At 37.6% G+C, this 22,413-nt stretch overlaps 1 protein-coding gene across 1 annotated transcript in view; it reads right to left on the bottom strand.

The window, feature by feature from the left end:
* Nucleotides 1-22,413, bottom strand: part of LOC122816231 (piezo-type mechanosensitive ion channel component 2-like) — a 1,381,906-nt gene that overhangs the window by 766,138 nt on the left and 593,355 nt on the right. The window contains exons 17-18 of the mRNA XM_044088974.1: nt 12,261-12,364; nt 5,570-5,733 (exon numbers count right to left, since the gene is read on the bottom strand). Of these exons, the coding sequence (XP_043944909.1) occupies nt 5,570-5,733; nt 12,261-12,364 (268 nt within the window). The remainder of the gene's footprint in view (nt 1-5,569; nt 5,734-12,260; nt 12,365-22,413) is intronic.

The raw sequence follows: 22,413 nt of genomic DNA, 5'->3' as shown, positions 1-22,413 counted from the left end.
AAAATACCTCTAATCTCATGTGTATCTAAGGAATAGTGCGTAACAATATTATTCAAAAGTAAATTGGATTTAGAGGTTTTAGAGTTGTTAGTATCCAAAAGATCCTGTTGAAGGCCAAATTTAATAATGGCCCCAAATTTGCCCTGCCTTTCAGAAAAAAAACATTGACCAATATGTAACAATTAAACCAGAGGGTAACCCCTTTCAAGAAACATCTTTTTTAGTGTGATAAACTTGTCATACAGGATTCCCAGTTAATAGTGGGGTAATTAAAGTTGCCCATGAATATGGTATTGGGTTGGATAGTTAGTGTTTCTAATAAGTTTAAATACATGTTACGGGTTTCCTGGGTCATAGAGGGGGACCTATAGCTGGCAAGGAAGTGATACTGGATTTTCCTTATGGTGATTTGGACATGTAGCAGCTCAAGTGCATTGTCCTGTTTGACCAGCCTTGAGATAGATTTATTTTTGATGTAAATAGAAATACCTCCAGCTTTAGTCCCTGTCTGTGTAGTAGCTGGTCTAAATGTGTGGAAGGCATTATAACCTTGCACTGTCGGTGTGCTCTCCATGAGTTTAAACCATGTCTCAGTAACCGCACAGACATCAGCATTCTCTATGGTGAGGAGATCTTCTAGGGAGTGAAGTTTTTTGTTTAGATTCCTAGCATTAAGCAGTAATACCTTTAGATTTTATTGGTTTTGATTTGCTGTGTCGGAAGTACTTTCAGTATGGCATTGCCTAAAAAAAGGCACTATGGGGGAAAACAATGTTTTAGCTAATATTCAAAGCCTAGAGGGGAGAGGTGCAGACCACCCCTGGCAAAGCAGCATGGTCTGTTGACCATCTCCTTCCAAGCTGACAAATACTGCAACCCCTTAGAATGACAGGCTATACAATTCATGGTATGCATGCTAAAATTTTAGTACCTTACAATCATTTTTTTCCAAAAGATGGTTTTCAAGAGGACTGGAAGTCCAGTACTATTAAGGCTTATATGTTAACATAGAAGAGGTTCCTTTATTGATGTAGTAAAGGTCAGTTGTTGTTTGATAATAGTAATTTTATCAGTAGTGTTGGCAGTTTTAAAATCTACTGGATCGGAACTGACCTATTTTTCTGTCATGCTGAATTCCTCAGATTTATTGGTGTGTTTACCTTGGGAACCAGGTTTAGCTTCTCTTCTTTATCTTAAAAGGTTTCTGAAATACATTCAGCATACTAAACTTCCTAAGAGGCTATTACTTCCAGAATGGGATGCAAATTTTCATTTGGAATACTTGACATATATTGAACCTGACGAGTCCGTTTTAATTTCTGACCTGAAAAACTATTTTACTGGAAGAATTACATAAGCTGTGAGAGTTTCAGAATTACATGCATTAGTGGCTCTCATCTTGTACGTGGTATTCCAAAAGGATTCATCAGATGTGGTTACCAACCTTTGTGTTACATCTGAGATTGTCTTGAACTAAAATTGTACCTTTCCTTTTTATGATCAGACACAGACATTGGTGTGTGGCTGCTTCACCATGTAGTTCCTCAGAGGAAATAGAAATCTACATGAAAATTAGAACTGTAAAGAAATCAGAATAACTGTTTGATTAATTTGATTCACAGAACATAGCTATGGAATTCATATAGGAAAGCAGGGCTTCTGTTCTCTTATTGAAAGTAGATGAGGTTTCAGCTCACTGAATATAACTTCATATAATGCAACTCATTGACTGCAATCCTGTATGGGAACCACTGCATGTGTGGTTGCAGCTTGTGTGAAACTGTGAGGCATCTACATTTTCATCTCACTTAGAAGACTCTTTTACAGTGAATAGGTAAGTCTTAGAATCCACTTTTGAACAGGTAAGTCTCAGAATCCACTTTTGGAACACCTAGAAGTAGTGATTGGATTGTGACTCATTGGTATTACATATGCGTTTCTTTTTAAGGCATTGATAATATTAATAATATACTGGGAATTATTCTGGTAAACTGAAGACTAGGCTAATGTATGTAGCCAAAGCATCAATGTCTCTAAAATGAAGCCACGACAACATTTTGATCCTCCTAATGAGCAAATTACTGGCAGAAATTCCACTTACACAGAAGATGTCAGGTTTTCCACTTATCTTGGTACTGCAAATGCTATCTGTTTCTCTCTTCAGACAAATGAGTAATGCAATATGTGTTAAGCTTTCCATACTATATTATATTACGAACAATTCCTGTGAAGATACTAGACTGCTGCTAGCTAACATTTTCATTGGATTTACTTGACATCAATCTGACATTTTTTTCTAGATTTAGTAAAACTTGTTACAACAAACTATTCTTTGTCATACATCATTTTATGCTGCATGCAAACTATCTTACTCACCATGGCAAACTGTATAAAGTTTCAGGTGAGATTTCCTTATAAACTGGTATCAGTCCAAAGTTGCCATGCAAACAGCTTGGGCAAAACAGCTCCAGGCTTGTCAAAAGTATAATTTATGGGAAAAGCTGAAACAGACACTGCAAACCGCCTATGCTGCTTTTTCAGATTTATAGTTTTAAAAAGGATACTCCATGTCATTTTCAGCCTTGTCAGATTCTGCTTACTGCTATTACTGCGATTTATTGATTTTGATATTTTTTTCTGGTTTGTTCAGCAGTATTGCTGCCAGGAATTCTCTTTTTCTTCCATCTACTTAAGCCTTCCTTAACAATGTGGCTATTTCTTCTTTCATCCTCTTCGGTGTCTTGGAAGGCTGTTTTATCCTTTGTGTTAGAGTGTATATTACTTGCTGTATTTGCATTTTCTTAATGACAGCACCTGTTTTTCACAGCTAAAGAAATTTTTTACATTACGTTTATGTTTGCTAATTAATCTAGCTGTTTGTATTTGTATGCTGCAGTTTGGCAAACACAGAGGAAGATTCCCCAAAGGCAGAATCCAGCCTGCTCAGGCCAAAGTTGTATCTCTTCTTGTTTCTCTTTCAGCTACAACCTACCTCTTCCTCAAGGTGCTGGGTCACATGGTGGTCATTAAACATATGATTCCTCATAACAGGTACCATATCTCTTCAGTAGACCCAGGTCCACTGGTCTCAGACTGTCAACCCTCTGATACATTAGGTCTGTACTTCTCAGTCCTTCAAATGTCACTTAACATAGTGGATGGAAACCAGCAATTTTTCCCTTCATTTTCACTTCTCCTTCCTTGGTGAAAGTTAGCATGGACACATCTGCCCTGGAAAGGAGGGCTACACTTTTTGATGGATGGAAGGATCAAAGTGGCTAGACATCGTCAGAAATGTCCCTTTATATCAGTGCACTGGAGATGAGTACAGTTCTACTGACCATTTAAGCCTTCCAGCACTTACTCCTAGTGGGAGTTTTTATCATACAGACTGACAACATGGCTGTTTTATGGAAAATCAACAAACAAGGAGGAACTCATTCTTAGCCCCTATGTTAGGAAGCCAAATGACTGCTGGAATGGGTGATATCCAGCAACCAGTTTGCTGTTGTCAGCCAAATGCATGGGGAGTGCAGACCCTTGGCAGACAAGTTAAACAGATGCCTCCTGCTATCCTGTGATGTGGTCTCTCAGCCTTTCAGTTGCAAGGAAAATTTTCTGAAAGTTACAAAAACTTCCTGTGACCTGTTCACCTCCTTGATTACCAAACATTTTAATCCTTACATTTTTAAATTTTTAATCCTTACAATCATTGATTCTGATTAAATACGGGAAGTTTTTCTCTCTTATTATATCTATGGGATAGTACAGCCCACAAGTGGCCACTTGATCTCTATGATTTTTCTCCATCCTCTGATGACAGATTCATTCAGAAGTCATAGCACCACAAAGCGAAGGTCATTATCATAGCACCTTACTGGCCACAGCAAATCTGGTTTTGTCACAATATACAAGGGCTTTGCTATGGGCTTTGGTAACATGCCTTATCGTTCCACCCATGTAAATGTTTACTATACATCATTGGTAAATATCACATTTGAATTACATATACGAGAGACACAGAAGGCACTCAGTGTACACAAAACTGAAGCAAAAAATAAATAAATAAATAAATAAAGAAAGAAATAAGCAGACACAGCTCTGGATCTCGATATACTAAAAGTCTCTACCAGAAAAAAAAAAACTTGACATGATTTATACTTCTGTGAGTGTGTGTGTGTGTGTGTGTGTGTGTGTGTGTGTGTGTGTGTGTGTGTGTGTGTATATTCAAATATATTTTCATAAAGCTGAGGGATTTCTAGCACACAGAGATTTCTTTCCTTTTGCTTACCTATCAAAGACATGGTGTGGGGTAAGTCATCTGACAGTGCTCCAAGCTGCCAGTAGGTGTGCTTCCCATGTGTAAGCGACACAGGGAGACTGAGAGAGAGAGAGAGAGAGACAGAGAGAGAGAGAGTGTGTGTGTGTGTGTGTGTGTGTGTGTGTGTGTGTGTGTGTGTGTGTGTGTGTGTGTGTGTGTGTGTGTGTGTGTGTGTGTGTGTGTGTGTGTGTGTGTGTGTGTGTGTGTGTGTGTGTGTGTGTGTGTGTGTGTCCTATGACATTCTTTCTAGAATTATTTTTTCTGCCTTGTATTCACTGAGTGCTGGGACAATGTCTGGCTCTTCCACGATCATAAAATGGATAACGCTAGTATCCAAAGAATGAATGAATTAATAAATAATTACATGTTTTACTGGAATAAATCTCTGTCTTCCTTTGTATGTGGTGTTTCAAGGTATATATGTTTCACTAATACTATCTGTTATCTTCATCTTAACTGATTACATTGACATAACCTGTGGTATAATGCACTTTCCGTTAGAGGCAAAGCTATCTGAGCTGATTCATGGGACAAAGTATCTATTTTCCACTTGCTTTGCTTTGTATTATATGTGTAGTTATGCTCTTCTCATGAGTAACATATATCTGTGTGGGTATTTGTTCTTGAATTAGCTTTCATGATTTGGGATACGTCTGCATATAAATTTCTTTTTATGGGTTGCATTACGGGGCATGTGATTTGTGTAAGTTAGGTTGTTTTAAATACAAAACAGTGCATTTAAAAACTGGAGTACACAAGATAGTTGGGAAATGACGGGGAGAATGGATGATGTAAGATAATATGTATTTGATGAAAGGTAATGATATGCATAGAGAAATGTTTACAAAACAGGTGGTAGAATGAAAACATTGGGAATCACCACCAATGAGAGAGTGAGGAAAAGGGGGAGGGGGGTACCTGTGATTAAATAAGGGGCAGGGAATAGTAAAATACATCAGGCTACACGGAACCATGAAGCACACTGTGTCTGTAATTTCTACTTCCATGTACATTACTATTACAATAAAATGTTGCATTTTTGTGCCTTCATAGCTTCGGAAGTGTCTGCCTATACCTTAGATAATTACATGCTAATCCTGAAATCTGTTCTTATATTATGCATCAGTCATATTTGTAGTCCTGAGTTATTCTAAGTAATATATTGGTTGTACTCTAGAAATACTTTGAAATTAATAGCTCTGCCTAAGTTGAGGAAATAAGCTGTTTGTATCAGGTTGTGGTTCTTACCTCCTGAAGTGTGATCCAAATGACCCAGGTGGAAACGATCTTAAGAATGTGAAGTTCTAGAATCCGCCACAACAACAACTGGGCGTAGTGAACAGTTTCCATACTTTTCAGAAAAACTGCTACTAGTCGGTCAATCAGAGTTATCCATTTGTTACTTCCCCTATCTAGAAGAAAAATAAACAGATTTTTTTTTTTGTTTGCAATGAACAGCCTTTGGCAAAGTGAATGTGCAGTGGTCTGTTCCGTACTACAGGTTAACAAAATTATAACACATAATTTTAAACACCTGAACTTTTTCTCTTGTTAGTTGTATAGAACTTACTTTAAAGCTACCTGCTGACCTGATAAAACTTGCTATTAATGCTCCATATATTCTTCTGCAGTAGATGCAGGGCAGTGTCCTGTGCATAGCTATAGTTGGGATATATATAATTTTTGGAGCTGCACACAGACTCCTCTTGTGTCCATATCCATATGCAGATACACAATATACTGACAAAAAGTAGTCCCTTACACATTTATGTACTCCAAATGTAGGCATTTGTAGCCAGATAGCTGTTTTTTGGTTGTAATTTATGGGCATGTGACATGCATGCATGCATGCATGCAAAATGAAATATAGCAGTGGAATAGTTGCCTGGCATCTTGCTCTACCAAATAATTGGTGGTGAATTACTTTTGCCTGTTTTTCCATGATACACTCTGGAAGATCTTAGTCAAGTGTGTTTGAATCCTTTATCTGAATATTTGTGCCACACAAAAACATTTCCCATCTTAAATAACCATCTGAATGTCTTTGGACATTAATCTGCCTATCTTCTTACCGAGCTCCTTGGTGAAAAAAAATAGATTTAGATATAGATATATAAAAATGTCAGACATTCAGTGCCACATCATCACCTTCATTATAACACCTCTTCCTTTGCAGTATGACTGGGACAGACAGGAGGAACTGTTCTCAATACTTCTTTATGGGACTTCTTTATGGGTCTACATTTTATTCTATGTAACATAGCAGTATCAAGTTTGGCAGTCATTATGCACAGTGTGGTATATCCCAGGAAATGACTGAACATAGCACTGTACATCCTTGGAACTGGTTGAATTCACCACGATACATCCCAAAACTGAATACAGCACAGTGTGTCCCTGCTAGTGACTGTGCTGAGCATACTGTATCCATGAAGAAATTATGCGCGCTACATTGCATCCATGGAAGCGACTAAACACAACTCAGTGCATCCCTGAAAGTGATTGCGCACAGCACATTATTTTCTGGATGTAACTTTGTACAGCTCACTGCTTCCCTGGAAATGGTTATGCAAAGCTCAGTGCATCCATGGAAATGACTGTGCACAGCTCAATGCATCCCTACAAATTACTTGTACAGCTCACTGCATCCCTGGAAGTGACTGCACACAACACAATGCATCCCATGAGCTGACTGTCTACACCACAATACATTTCTGGAAATGACTGTTCAGCAGAGTGCATCTTGTGAAAGTAAGTGTACACAGTGCATTGCATTCAATGAAGTTACTGAATACACCACAGTGTACCCCTGAAAGTGATTGCGTTATGCATAACACATTTTTCTAGACATGACATTGTATTGCACATTGCATCCCTGGAAGTGACTGTTCACAACTCACTGCATCCCTGGTAATCATTGTGTAAAGCTCACTGCATTCATAAAATGACTAATACAGCTGCATCCCTAGACATGATTGTGCACAATTAACTACATCTCCTGGAAATGACTGTGCACAGCTCAGTGCATCCCTAGAAGTGATTGTGTACAGCTCACTGCATCAGTGAAACTGACTGTGCACAGCACATTCCACCGCTGGAAGTGACTGCTCAGCACAGTGCATCCCCTGAAGATAATTTTACACAGCTCATTGCATCTCTAGAAGTGATTGTGCACAGCTCACTGCATTCCTTTGAAATGATTGTGCACAACACACTGCATCAGTGGAACTGACTGTGCACAGCACATTGCATCTCCGGAAGTGATTGCTTGAAGCACAGTGCATCCCTGGAAGTGACTGCTCAGCACAGTGCATTCCCTGAAAACAATTTTACACAGCTCATTGCATCCTTAGAAGTGATTGTGCACAGTTCACTTCATTCCTTTGAACTGTGTGTGCACAGCTCACTGCATCCCTAGAAGTGACTGTATATAGCACAGTGCATCCCTGGAAAAGATTTTTCCACTGCTCACTGCATCACTGGAACTAATTTCACACAGCATAGTGCATTCCTGGAAGTGACTGCTCAGTGCACTGCATCCCTTGAAAAGTAATTGTGCTCAGCACAGTGCATCCCTGGAAGTAACTCACTGTATGCCTTGAAATGATTATACACAGCTCAATGCATCTCTGGAAATGATTGTTTACAACTCAATACATTCCTGGAAGTGACTGTGCACAGCTCAGTGCATCTGTGATACTGATTGTGTATGGCACAATGCACCCATGCAAACAATTATACCCAGCAGAATGCATTCCTTGAAAGTAATTATATATAGCACAGTTCATTATGGCATCACCACACCACTAAACAACTTATTTCCAATAGTGTAAGTTTAAATGATGCTATAGATTTGGTTCTGCATTTCATCTGAAATAAGTAATTGACCTGGTGACTACCACCAAGGTAGTCACAACATTTTCTCTTCTTTGTAGTATCTTTTTAGTTAGTCATATGTCTTGTAAAAAATAACAGTTTTGTATCATTCCTTTTCCTTGTCTTATCTCAGCACATGCCAGCAAATAAACTGATATTTAGAACTCAGTGAAGTAGTGCTTTAAATTACTTTGGTTCAGTTTCATCAAACATGTCCACTTTGCTAAACTCTTCCACTTAGCTTTTCCTTTCAGCATTGCTGCCTCGGCTATTCTCCTGCTCCTGAAAGCCAAACCTGCTTGTTCACACAGACCTGTGCATAATAAGGTAAGTTTCATGGGATAGGCAGAATTTGGAGTTAACTTCAGCCATTTGAATCTCTGCTGCTACACTCATGCATACACATACATTCTGCCATGACAGCAGTGCCATTCCCTGGCAGTTGGACACATTAAAATTGAAGATCAAAGTGCCAGCTCCATTGGAATGGATGAATAAAGCCCTGACTAATGGATGGCTAATGATCTGAAGATGACATAGTTGATCACAGTAAAAACAGAAGCTCAGACTCTACTAGGAGCTGGCATGGGGAAAAGAGAGGAGTGGCATGGCTTTGCCAGCTCGCCTGTCTTTGGAAGGGGAGGAGGAGGCGGGTGCATGTCCAAATGCTCACTCCTGCCTTAGAACCCTTAAATAATGGGGACTGCAGATCAACAGCACTGGCATTAAGGGGGCAGGGCAGTCCTGAGGGTTTACATCATCCATGGAGGCAAGTGTCATACCCTTGCTGATGCCTATTGTTTCCCTAACCACGGTTAGTTACAGCACTGCACAGAAGGCGTTAGAGACTCAAAAGCAACTATAGTCCCTGTCCTTGGATGAGTGATGGCTCTGCTGTCTGCTCCTTAGCTCTTACCTGATGGTGGCGGTATGGCTGTATGGGCAACAGCAATGTAGAACTTGATGGGCATAGAAACAGGGAGATAAAAAAAACAGGTTCCTTGGATATCTGAAAGTCTTTGAGGTGCTTCATTTACAGCAATGCAATGGTCATAGAAATATAGTATCTGATGGACTATTATTTTTGTTATATACTTCTCTGACATAAAGGCTGATATCAGTAGGTTTTTGTTAATCAAGTTTGTGGATGATTGTAAATTGGTGTAGTTATAACATTCCATTCTGATACCTAAATTCTCTAGCAAGAGCTGGACCAAACACAATATTGATGTATTAATCATAGACTTACTCTCAACACAAAGAAATGTAGCATAGTTTTTTTGGTAAATCTAACATTACTACCGCTTTCAATATAGATAGCATTCCATTTAAATATGAGACAGTCAACAGGGACATGAGTATGGATGCTGATAACAGACTGTCCTTTGATCACCACATTTCTGTGGAGGTTAGAAAATCCTTCTACCTTGTACTGTTTATCCTTCATTTTGTCTTAAGGTCAAAAGAAGTTACAGCCCCACATTGTTCATGTACTGTAAGACTCATCACTAAATATAATGCACCCTTTACCATGAGCCTCTTTAAACATCTAAAGCATCTTGAGAGACCCCAACATTTCCTCACCAAATATCCTTAACTACTCTGACAGATTGACATGCCTTGAGCCTCTGCTCAGTGTCATACAGACTCCTCTAAGGAATGATCTCTGCTTAGCCTTCCATCCTATGAATGACCCAACATTGTTTGAAGTCTAAACAGAAAATGTAGTAAAGTGAAAACATGCTCTAGAGACTTAAACCTAAACTACCACATCAATAACACCAGATGACATGACAGATACCAAAATATATGCATACCCCTCTTCTTGAATAAGCTGCTGTTATGCAGCTGTCAAACTGAGTACTTCCATAGCAACCTTTAAAACCAATCTAGGTGACTGGGTGAGTGATCAAAGTTTTGTCAGGGATATGTGGAGAAAGTCGACTTAATGGACAGCAATGTTAGTTTCCCAGTAGTATTGGGTGCTGGCTGTGTCTGAGTTAGAGCCACAGCTCCCTAGTCTGGCAACCTATGCCAAACCCTGTTCTGATGCCCCATCAGGCATGTAGCAAAGTACTTGCTACATCTTATACACACATGCAAAGTACTAGAGCACTTAATCCCTGACCAAAAATGCCATCAGCATTCATTTCCGAATGCCAGTAAAGCTCTACCAAATGATTAGCATCTCCTGATTGAGGACTGAGCCACCTGATATCTTTGGCTGCTTGGCTGCCCCTTTTATGCTGCCCTACCCTACTGTCTCTTGTCTGAGTTTTTGATAGTTTCCTTGCCCATAAGCTTAATAAGAACCTATGAACCTACAATTTATTTTTCTTTTTTTCTGTTTTTCATCTTTCTCCATTTTTCTAGCTAATCCATATAACTACCAGTATCAAATGTCAACTATCACTGGGATGAGAGTTGAGCTGTGGTGAACTCTCATCTGCAGCAAGTCATTTTTAAACAGTGTGCTCCCTTGTCCTTGGCTGGGCAGCAGGAATGTAAAGCACTCTTTGTTACGCCTCAGTTGAAATACTGAATGACCGGCTGACAGCCCCATAGCACTAACACCACCACCATTACACCTTACTGTTGGCTTAACACATTAACTCTTCCCTGAATAGCATCACTAGTGATAATCAAACATGATTCAAAAGGGCTTTAGTCATACTCCATTCCTGTGCTCCACAGAGCCTGATGATAATTCTGCTTTATTTTCTCATGATGCAGTTTTTAATCATGTGCTACCTAAAGCAGTCTTTCTGAGTCTTGTACACCAGAACTGTTACTTCTGAACATTATTATTTTGCTTTGTGCATATTTTCCCATAGAATATTTTATCAGTCATTCATGGGGACTTACAATGCAGAACGATTGCAGGTGAGACCACTTTTAAGCAGGGTGTAGAGCAGTTCATCACAAATGTCTGACGATACTTTTATTGAAGACACTTTGCACAGCAGTCACTGCAGATCACTGATATTTTATCTGAGACATAGTGATATCCAGGTTTATTGTAGCAGGTAGTACAGCCCTCCTCATGTTAGGTATGACTGTCCCACAATAAAAACAAATCTCAGCGAATGCCATTATTTTGAAGGATATTGTTTTGTGTAGTGTAACATCCTGTTCAGTGAAATGTGGTTTATCTAATCAGTCCAGCATCCTTCAAGAAGTGATGGTGGCAACCCATCTGCCAAGTCACTGAAAACAACTGTTTACATTTCTTGTAGAACTTGATGGGAGGGTTTTGAGAAATGTTTTACTCATGTTCTATGTTCATGTTTTGCAGATTATTCTGAACAAGTACAGATTATCTAGAAATTGTTTGAAATAAAGTTAGAGTAGCAACACGTATACAGAGTCAGGTGTGCATTATGAGTACTAAGTCCAACATCTACTCCTTTTTGTCTGCACAATCACAATCCCTTGCTGCTTACCAGCTGTATGAAACAGAACTATGGGAGTTATTAGCTGTAAACAAAGATGGAGGACAATTACAAGCACTGACTGTACCATGAGAGGGTCAGATGATTATCTATTAGCTCAATTTTAAAACTAAAGTATCTGAATTCTTTGTGATACTTCACTGGTTAATTGATTTGGGTGTGTTTTTGAATGTAAATATAGTTAACAACTGAGTGGAATGTAGTATGGAGTTTTGAAGAAGTTCCTACAAGAATGAAAGTGCTTAACTCGTATACTTTATGGTTTTAATATATATTTTTTAATATTCTTCAAGTAGCCTTCATTATATTTGAAAATCAACTGGTGTCGTGCAGCTACCTGCCATGGTAATTTTGTGTTTATCCAGTTTGTGTTGATTTTACTACTTAGGGTCAGATGATGCTCTGATCTCTCTGTGGTACGCAATACCCATTTTTGAGAAAAAATGTGCTATAAGAGATATTAAAACATTTGAATACATTTATTTTTATTCCAAATTCTTCTTTGATTAGAAATACTAGTGCTCTAATCGGGGAAAAAAATTCCAGTATACATTACAGAAAAAAAATGCATAGCTGTACAATAAAACAGATACTGTTTGTTCAACATTCACCTGAATACTTATGTTTATCTTTTTGAAGGTTTTCCTCCAGCGATATGTTGTCGAGCCTTTCAAGAGTGTTTTGCCTTGTAGGTAACTGTTGATCTACTGCAATCCTGAAAAATATGGCAGATATTGTATTTAGAGATCTTAGTAAGTTTATCAGAGACATCAGAAATTATTAAAGAAAGCAAAAGTACTTCCATGTTTCTTTAGTCACATTAATTGTTATTGGAATGTACGCTCCAAACTGAGTTTCAGAAGGGTAAGCAAATTCCATTGGTGAAATAAGGAAATACAATAACATTTTGAATTAACATATTAAAAAAGTTAATTTATGTGAAGTCTGTGCAAAACTCTGATAAAAGAACTTCCAGTGTTTAATCTGAAGTGATGTGTTCTCAGTTTTCAGGCCAGTCTATAGCCTAATAGAAAGAACTGGGAAAATGACTGATGTAAGGATGAGGCGCATCCGTTATGGGCCTCACAGTCACCAGTTTAACTTACCTGTGGGTGCTGCACTGGTACCCCACAAAAACAGCAGATGAAATTTGGGATGCCCAAATTGCACTCTGGTTCTACTGCCAGTTTTGATCTTCTGTCCCTACAGATTTTTCCTTCTAATCACTGATAATAACAGGAAGGGAGAGAAAGTAGAGAAAGAAAAGGAAGATGTTGGCAGTGTACTTTATATAAGCTGCTTCCTTTCCTTAAACAAAGTGATGGATTCCCCAAAGTTTTGGGGGAACTGACTGAAGTCAGTGAAGGAAATGTCTTTATATTTAGAGCATGGTGAGACCACATAAAGGCTGACTCACTCCAACAGTAGAAAAGAAAGAAAGAAAGAAAGTAAATGCAGAAGAATAGCAGCCTGTGACAGTAAGCCTTCCCAGAGTTATTAGTTGTAAACAAAGATGGAAAAAAACTTATATGAGCACTGACTGTATCATGAGAGGTCAGATGTCAGAACAATGGACAGGCAGTGTATGAGAAGTCTATAGTTTACTAGAAAAGCTTGTTGATCACTAACTGTGCAACAGAAGCAGCCAGCTAGTACCATCTTCTTTGACTTTGAGTATCTGATTGGTTGGAAGTCTAGAATATTCAGTTTCAACAAAATTATATGAGTTATAGAATTTCTATATCTGCATAAGAGAAAAACTGAAGAGCAAACCTATGTGCTAGATAAATAAGGTAGGCACTTACTTAATAAACTTGTATTTTCACAGCAAAGAACAAAAAGTGTTCAGAATTATAACAGACAAGGAAATGTATACATGTATCAATCAAGGAGGGAAAGCAAGGGCCAATACGTTTTTTCTGTTGGAATACCTTTAATAAACATGACTTATGTTTTTCCAGTAACAATAATCCAGTTTATATTCTATTTAATGATATGCTGATGTTTACTAGTAAATGAATCATGCAGAAAGTATTTCAATCAAACTTAAAAGGATGACATCTCTAGTTTAAACACATTTTTTTTTCTAAAATAGACCCCCCCCCCATTTCGCAGATTAAATTAAGGTCATGTATGACATATCACTTATCCTTAAACTCTGTGTCCAAGAACATAAGGCTAGACCTCTTCATGAGTAAGTAAAGGGATATATGTATATTGTTTTCTACATACTTGGGAAGACAATAAGTAAACATCGGGAATTAAGCAAATAAAGGATAGTGGTGAGTAGAGATCAGAGTAAGACAAAGAAAACGATAGAGTATAAAAAGAACTTTCCGACCAACACGGCTGCTATAAATATTTTATTAAAAAGAGTAAAAGGACGGAAAGCACTTTCACAAATTCAATTGCTTCTTCAGACCAAGTAAACAAGTTATACACACACAAACTATTTAAAAAGACTGCCAGCACAAATCACATCAGTGATACAAGTCATGTGACTAAAACTAAGAACTGGTCTTAAAGATATATTCTCATTAAGACCAGGATGCTTATTTGCTTTGAGCATAATAATCCATTTTAATTCACACTGTTTAGTCTTGTTAGTGAGGTTGCCACCTGTTATGCTCAAATCAACAATTTATAGCACCAGGAACTTAAAAGAGCAAGTAAACCGAACAAAAATTGAAGAGGTGAAGTGGGTAATGAATTTCCAATCAGATCAGTCACCAGGTCTGAATGCATTTGTCCCTTTAAAACCTGCACTAAAAGGCAAAGCTCTTCAGCACTCAAAATGACATAATTAAAAGGGTGTGTATGCTGCTATGGTTACTAAATGCATCTAAGTGAGTGAACACTAGGAAATGAAGGTATTTAAGAGGAAGTTTCACTGGCAAACATTTTGGATTTGAAAAAGGTATTATATCGAAAGCGCTTATCCGGTTTATGAGCCAGTGTGTTTATTTAATTTTATCTTATTGTCGTATATTTTATTAAAGTTTTCAAGTTTCAAGTGTTTTTAAGTGGAATTGGTGGCAGAACCATTTGTTTTTGAAACTTAAAAGAGTGACTGCTATCAGTGTATATCACATGTTTGGCAAGTGCACTGGTATCCTTGAACCAACTGATATCTCTTACATGCTCCAAAATCCTTTCCTTCAGTGTCCGGTTTGTTCTGCCAACATAGAACATGTCACATACCACACAACTAGCAAGATATGCCACATTCATACTTTGACAATCTGCATAAAAATAAAATGCAATACTGTAGTCCATTGTAGGGTGTTTAATGCATGAACTGGATTTAATATATTTGCAAGTGGAGCATGAAAGGCAAATGAATGTCCCTTTACGATCACATGTGGTGTGATCCATATAGTTCCTTTGCCTAAAACTGAGCTGACACTTAAGAGAAATATTGTTCTTAAAAGAGAACTTGGATGTTTCACCAAGGACGTTTTTTAGTTTCTCATGGGCCATTAATATTCCCCAGTTCCTTCTAATGGCATCGCATACCACATTGACGTTACTAGAGTAAGTCAGAGAGCATCTCAATTCTCTCTTAATATCTCTTTGATGTACAGGGCCAGTATCAGTTATATCCGAAAAATAAGTTTTTTCTAGGTATCCCTAAGTGGCAGTACTTCCTCAATAATAGTCTGGATGTCACTGATAAGGGGTGATTTCAGTGTTACCTAACTAAGGTAAGGTAACTAATCCAAATTGAGGGTCAACCCGAACATTGTGCTGATTGAACCCTGGTATAAATAACTTGTGTACAATACTTATGGGTGAAAACACTCCAATAGGTTCTTCCGTTTGGCACTATATGGGGGGAGTTCTCATGCACTGAAATTGGCTGGTGGCAGTATTTGCAGCTGAGAATGTGTGTGTTATGTCTAGTCCAATCTGGACAGCTTGCATCTATTAATAAAGCTAAAAAGCTCATCAAGATCATGGAAGGTATTCCCCTGGACAAAGGTACTTCAAGGCTTCAGTGGGTATATAGGTTAGTTTTAAGGAGTCCTGAACCTCTATTGAGTGGCATGCTATCTAAATGGAATATGATGTATACAGAGCCAGTGGAGATAAGGGAGTGCAATGAAATAAGAGAATTCTCATACACAGAAGGTTATATTCCAGAGTTTGGCCAGTGCTTGTTCATTTCATTGTCAAGGAAGTGCTTTACAAGTGGTATTTGACACCTATACAACAGCCTAGGACGGGTTGGAGTAAAACAGTGTCCTGTTGGCAGTATCATCAGACGGAGGCTAATTACTTCCACATAATATGCAAATGTCTTGAGAAAACCTTGAGGTGGGAGTGGGTGATTATGGGGATTATTTGGGTTATATGTAGGAATCTACCCCTAAATAAGATTATAGATTCTGACTGGTATTCACATGTGGAAAAGAATACTGGATACCACAGAATGGTATTGTATCAAAACTGTAGTTGCCACTTTCCTATCATGGTGATTTACTCACTGGAAATGAATGACAAGTAGCTGGGTAATGAAGGTAATACAGAGGTCTAATTGACTTAAGGTCTGGCCTCATTATAAGCTTGATATGGTTAAATGGTAAGAATACTAGTGCATTTTTATGTTGACATTTTGGAACTTGGAAGGTTAGGCGTTTGAGCTGTTAGCAAGGTTTAGGATTTATCTGAAGTGAGGAAGAGGCTGGGTAGTACAAATTTGTATTGTATCTTCAATGTCAGTCGTGCAACTGTTGTTTGCTGTTTGCACAGTACATACTTGTTATGCATTATGATTCCTGTACCTCTGCTTTTGTGGAGGCTGTCGATCGGTATTATGATCTGTAGGTCTAATAAATTGTTTTTAATATCTTTAAAAAAAATTAGTATCTGCAGTGACAACAGTTATGTTTTTTTATTAAAGATGCATATTAGTGCAGCTGTCTTCATGTCTAGCACTCTTTTTTTATCAGTCAGTGCTTCAAGGACCAGGTATGAGTGAGTTGTAGAATGAAGTGTAACATGATACAGTAGAACTTACTGAGCAGTAGACAGAAGCTATGAGTCACAGTGTAGAATGCAGTGATGGGTGCAGTGTCATGAGTTACACTGTAGAATGCAGTAATGTTGGGTGCAGTGCCATGAGTCATGCTGTAGAATGCAGTGATGTTGGGTGCAATACCATGAGTCATGTTGTAGAATGCAGTGATGTTGGGTGCAGTGCCATGATTCATGCTGTAGAATGCAGTGATGTTGGGTGTAGTGCCATGAGTCATGCTGTAGAATGCAGTGATGTTGGGTGCGGTGGCATGAGTCATGTTGTAGAATGCAGTGGTATTGGGTACGGTGGCATGAGTCATGTTGTAGAATGAAGTGATGATGGGTGCAGTGCCATGAGTCATGCTGTAGAATCCAGTGATGGGTGCAGTGCCATGAGTCATGCTGTAGAATGCAGTTATGTTGGGTGTGGTGGCATGAGTCATGCTGTAGAATGCGATGGGGGCAGTGGCATGAGTCATGCTGTAGAATGTAGTGATGAGTGAAATGGCATGAGTCATACTGTAGAATGCAATGATGTTGGGTGTGGTGGCATGAGTCAAGTTGTACACTACAGTTCAGTAGGATATACTGATATGAATTAAGCTGTTGACTGCAGGAACATAGGATACAATATTGTGAACTGAGCTGTAAACTGGAATGAGTTAGTGTACTGTGGAATTAGTTGTGCACTAGAATGATTTAATGTGCTGTAGCATGAGTTGTACACTAGAATGAGTGAGTGTATTGTGGCATGAGTTGAGCACTAAAATGAGTTAGTGTACTGTGGCATGAGTTGAGCACTAAAATGAGTAAAGTCTATTGTGGCATGAGTTGTGCACTAGAATGAGGTAGTGTATTGTGGCATGAGTTGTACACTAGAATGAAGTAGTTTACTGTGGCATGAGTTGTGCACTAAAATGAGGTAGTGTACTGTGGCATGAGCTGTTCACTAGAATGAGTGTCTGTACAGTGGCATGAGTTGTGCACTAGAATGAGTTAGAGTACTGTGGCATGAGTTATGCACTAGTATGAGTTACTGTACTGTGGCAAGATGTGTGCACTAAAATGAGTTAGTGTACTGTGGCAAGAGCTGTGCACTAGAATGATTTAGTGTACTGTGGCATGAGTTGTGCACTAAAATGAGTTAATGTACTGTGGCATGAGTTGTGCACTAGAATGAGTTAGTGTACTGTGGCATGAGTTATGGACTAAAATGAGTTAGTGTACTGTGGCATGAGTTGTGCACTAGAATGAGTTAATGTAGACCACAGTGGGCTGGATATAGTAGCATGGATGAAGCTGTAGGTGGCACTGATGTCAGACAGTGGCCTTCATCAAGCAACAGACTACAGAAGTATAGTGTACTATGACATAAGTCAAGCTACAGACTGAAGTGGAGCAGGAAACAAACGTATGAGTTATCACAGAGAGTGAAGTGTGGCAGGGTACATGGATATTACTGAAGTTGGTTACTTCAGTAGAGTAATTTACAGTGGAATAAATGAAGTTGTGGATTACACTGAGACAGACAGCTGTGACATAGGTCAAGCTACAGACTTCAGTGAGACCAGCTACAATGGCATGAATCAAAATATTGTCTATGGTGGGCCTGACTGGAGTGCTATGACGTGAAATGTAGTCTTTGGGTGGGCAGAATACAATGGTATGATCTGAAAGGTAGACTATGGTGGGTATGATTTAAAATGTAGATTGTGGTGGGTCTGAAAGCAGTGGTTTATAATGCAGACTGTTGTGGGGTTAAATGCAGTTGTATGATTTAGAATATAAAACTGTGGTAGGGTTGAATGGAGTAGCATGAACTGAGTCTTCACAGTGGTTGGACATGGTGGGTAAGTTCTGCTCTAGGCAATAGTGAAGTGGGATCTAGAGATAAACTGAGCAATGATGCACTGATCCTGGAGTAAAAATATACTTTTCCCTCTTTAGAAACGAAGTCTTTTCTGTACCCTTCCTGACCACCCCTCTAAGAAAAGGTTCAGCATCCTACTTTGCTGAAACAGATTTTGATTCTCAAATATAAAGTACCCCACTATCCAGTTTTTGTTGATATGAATTCAGAATCAACATTTCTATACCGAGGGATTTTTTTTTTTGAGATTTAGTTTCATAATTTAGTGCTAATGCCAGAATCTAGGGTAAGAGGTTCTGTCTACTAAAAATGTCACCAATTACTGAACAAAAAAATCCAGAGCCATACACATCCATTAGTACTGTTTTTCTTTTGATAACTGGGTAGACAGGCTAGTCTGAGGGCCATTTGTAGCCCTGACCCAAAGCACAAGGCACTAACAGATATAACATGACATTGATCACAGAAATGTAGAAGATATGCACATCTGTTACATAAGGTTAAAAATAAAATGTAGAAGATATGTACATCTGTTACATAAGGTTAAAAATAAAATGTACAAGATATGTACATCTGTTACATAAGGTTAAAAATAAAATGTACAAGATATGTACATCTGTTACATAAGGTTAAAAATAAAATATACAAGATATGTACATCTGTTACATAAGGTTAAAAATAATCACAACAAAACTTATGAAGCATACATATATGTTTGATAACAAGGCAGATCATAGGGGTACAAAAACAAAAAAGGCAGATCGAGTCACGAATACCAAAACCGTTTAATACAGAAACAGTAAGCACTTTCATCATACAAGACTTTCTCAAACTGACATATACTCTGTAATTCCAGTTGCTAAAATACACACAAACCATCATAAGACCTACTAATAATCACATGGCAAACTAATTAATTAATGTTTGAGCTTTTTCCTTTTCAAATAAGCTACAGTCTTCAAGATTGTTCAAACCAAGGCATGCATTCAATTTAACCTACTGTACATAATCACACCAACCCAATTCCTCTTTTGCATTAAAATTTTTTTCATGCTCTACAATCTGATACAATACTAAAAACTTGAAATTAATTTTACACTTTCCTGATTTAAAATGTTTTGCCAAAGCGTTTTTTTATCTTTTGTTGTAACAGCATGTCTATGTTCATAAATGCGTTTATATAATTCTCTCTTTGTTCGACCTATATAAAACGCAGGACATGACATGCATTTGACTAAGTAAACCACAAATTTGGATTTATAAGTAAAATGTCCTTTGATTTTAATTTCAGTACCACTGATGTTAATAGCATTTGATTTTTTGCATAAAAAATCACATAGTTTGCAATTCAAACATTTAAACATACCTATGTTGTTCTTCTCACTATTTTTAGGTTCTCTTAATTTAGCTTGAAAGTAATTTTTAAAGCTGTTTTCTCTTTTTTGCGTAAATGTGGGATCCTCTCCTACAATTTCTTTTAACTCAGGTGTACCATTAAAGATCTTCTAATTGTTTCTAATTCTATTTTTGATGTCACAAGCATCCACACTATTATTTATTGACACAATCATCCTAAAATCTCTCTATTTAAAACTGCTTGTGACTTTTCACCTGATTTTCTTTGATCCTGTACTTCTGTAAACACTTCAACCAATAACTCATCTGGAGAAACTCTATTAAATAACTTGTTACATAGGTTTTGACCTTCTTTGGCAACGTCATCATCACTGATAGTGAGATTATTTATTCTCATCAGTTGTCCCTTTGCTACATTGGCCTTTGTCTTTTTTGAATGCATACTTGTATAATGCAAATATGTATTATTTTGAACAAACTTTTTGTAAATCTTAGTTAGCAATGTCCCTTTGTTTTTAAAAATGTTCACATCTAAAAATATTAATACTGCTAGAATCATATACACTGGCAAATTTGAGATACAAGCTTATTCCATTTAGATAACCCAAAAACTATTCTAGCAATGTCACCCCCTCACCAAACCATAAAAATGTCACCAATAAAACTTTTAAACATAATTATATGGCTGGAGTAAAAACTTTGAAAAATATTCTCTCGCCCCCAACCATGCATGAACAGACTGGCATAACTCGGGGCCATAGCTGCCCCCATTGACACTCCATTAATTTGATGGTACATATTACCATTAAATTCAAAAATGTTGTAACTCAGGATTATGTCTAATATTTCCATTAAAAGACTGACTGTGTTCTTAGAAAAATATTCAAATTAACTAATTCAAAATACACCATTTCTATTCCTTCATTATTTGGAATAACAGTATATAAAGATTTGATATCAAGAGTCACTAATAAATCTGATTCAATTGTTTTTATTTCTTCAAGTCTCTTAATAAAATCAAAATAATTTTTGATATAGGTTGGGTTTGACTGAACTACTCTTTGTAGATGTTTGTCCACATAAATCACCATAGGTTCTGTCTTGCTGTCAGCACTAGCCACTATGGACCTCATTGGGGGGTCATCTATATCTCTGTGTAATTTCAGTAGCCCAAAAATTCTGCTCAATCTGGGTTGATCTATTGTGAAGTATTTCCTCACTACCTCTGTAATTCTACCACAGCAGAAACATTCTTCTATAAAGGAATTAATCAAGGAATAAGCTTTTATTCCTTCATTGGTATCAACACTTTTACATTCTATCTGCCAGTAACGCAGTCATTTTACAGCTATACTACCATAACCAATAACTTAACTCATTTAAAGTGTACTAAGTTAAATGTAAGTATACCTAACCATAACTAATAATTTAACAACTAATTTAAACTGTACTAAGTTAAATTTAAGTATCTACATAGTTACAGTCATTTTTTGAGAACAGCCAGGGTTGCTTGGTAATTATTCAGAGAATGCTAATTAGTATTCAAAAACATTCATACTGATTACACAAACCAATCCATGAGCTTGTTATTAAATAGAGGATTATGATTGGGTTGCTGATCATAACTTGTTTATTATGTGTTTGAGACAAGAATGCCAAGAAGTGAATCTTGGCATCTATGTCAAGATCACATAATTTTAAGTTGTGATCAGATATCTGATCATAATTCTTTACAGTGCATGGAGATTTCCGTGCTCCATGTACTACTAGCTACAGAAAAATAAAGTTAAATTAAAAAAAACAGGAAGTGTTGTGCCAGCTTTGAAAGTCAGTAATGCAATTGGGAATTACTTTACATCTTTACGTATTCCATACTTAGGGGAAGCAGTTGGGTGACAAATACATTTTTAATGATTGCAATTTAAACAGCAGACAGAAACAGAAATTAACTAATTTCTTGTTATGCTGCTGTTATTTATGCTCAAATAACAGTTAAATAACACCCAGGTTCAGTGCTACTAGAGCACCAGACCAGATCATATGAACACTGCTAAGCACCCTTCTGAGTGTTGTTAAGGTCAGGTATCATCCTATTGTAATCAGGATGTCATTTAAATGATATTTGAATGTAACAATGGCACTCCATGCACTACTTGAGTATTACTCATAGAAAGAAGTCCGGAATAAGCAAATAAAATGCAATCCACACAAATGTAGAAAAAAAAATAAAAAATATATGAAACTGAGTGGATGCTAAGGTGTTAAAATTCTTAGGTGGCTACTTGATAAACAGCTTGTCAAGATGTAGGGTATACTGGGGTCTATATTACGAGATTGAAAGTTCAGGTGACCAAACACCTAAGCATCAAACTCGTAATATCAGAAGCAAAAAATGGCGCACGGCCGATTTAACTCAGGGAAAGATTTCCCTTGGCCATTTGCCAGATTTTACCTTGTGTGTACTGTAGAGCGATCTCGGAGTTGGTATATTTAGTTATATAGGGTTATATAGCTAGTCA

Source organism: Protopterus annectens, chromosome 12.part0 (assembly GCF_019279795.1).
Source record: "Protopterus annectens isolate FY-2018-M chromosome 12.part0, PAN1.0, whole genome shotgun sequence".
NCBI lineage: Eukaryota > Metazoa > Chordata > Ceratodontiformes > Protopteridae > Protopterus > Protopterus annectens.
Note: the sequence above shows the minus strand (reverse complement) of the source record. Positions and strands in the feature narration are given on the sequence as shown.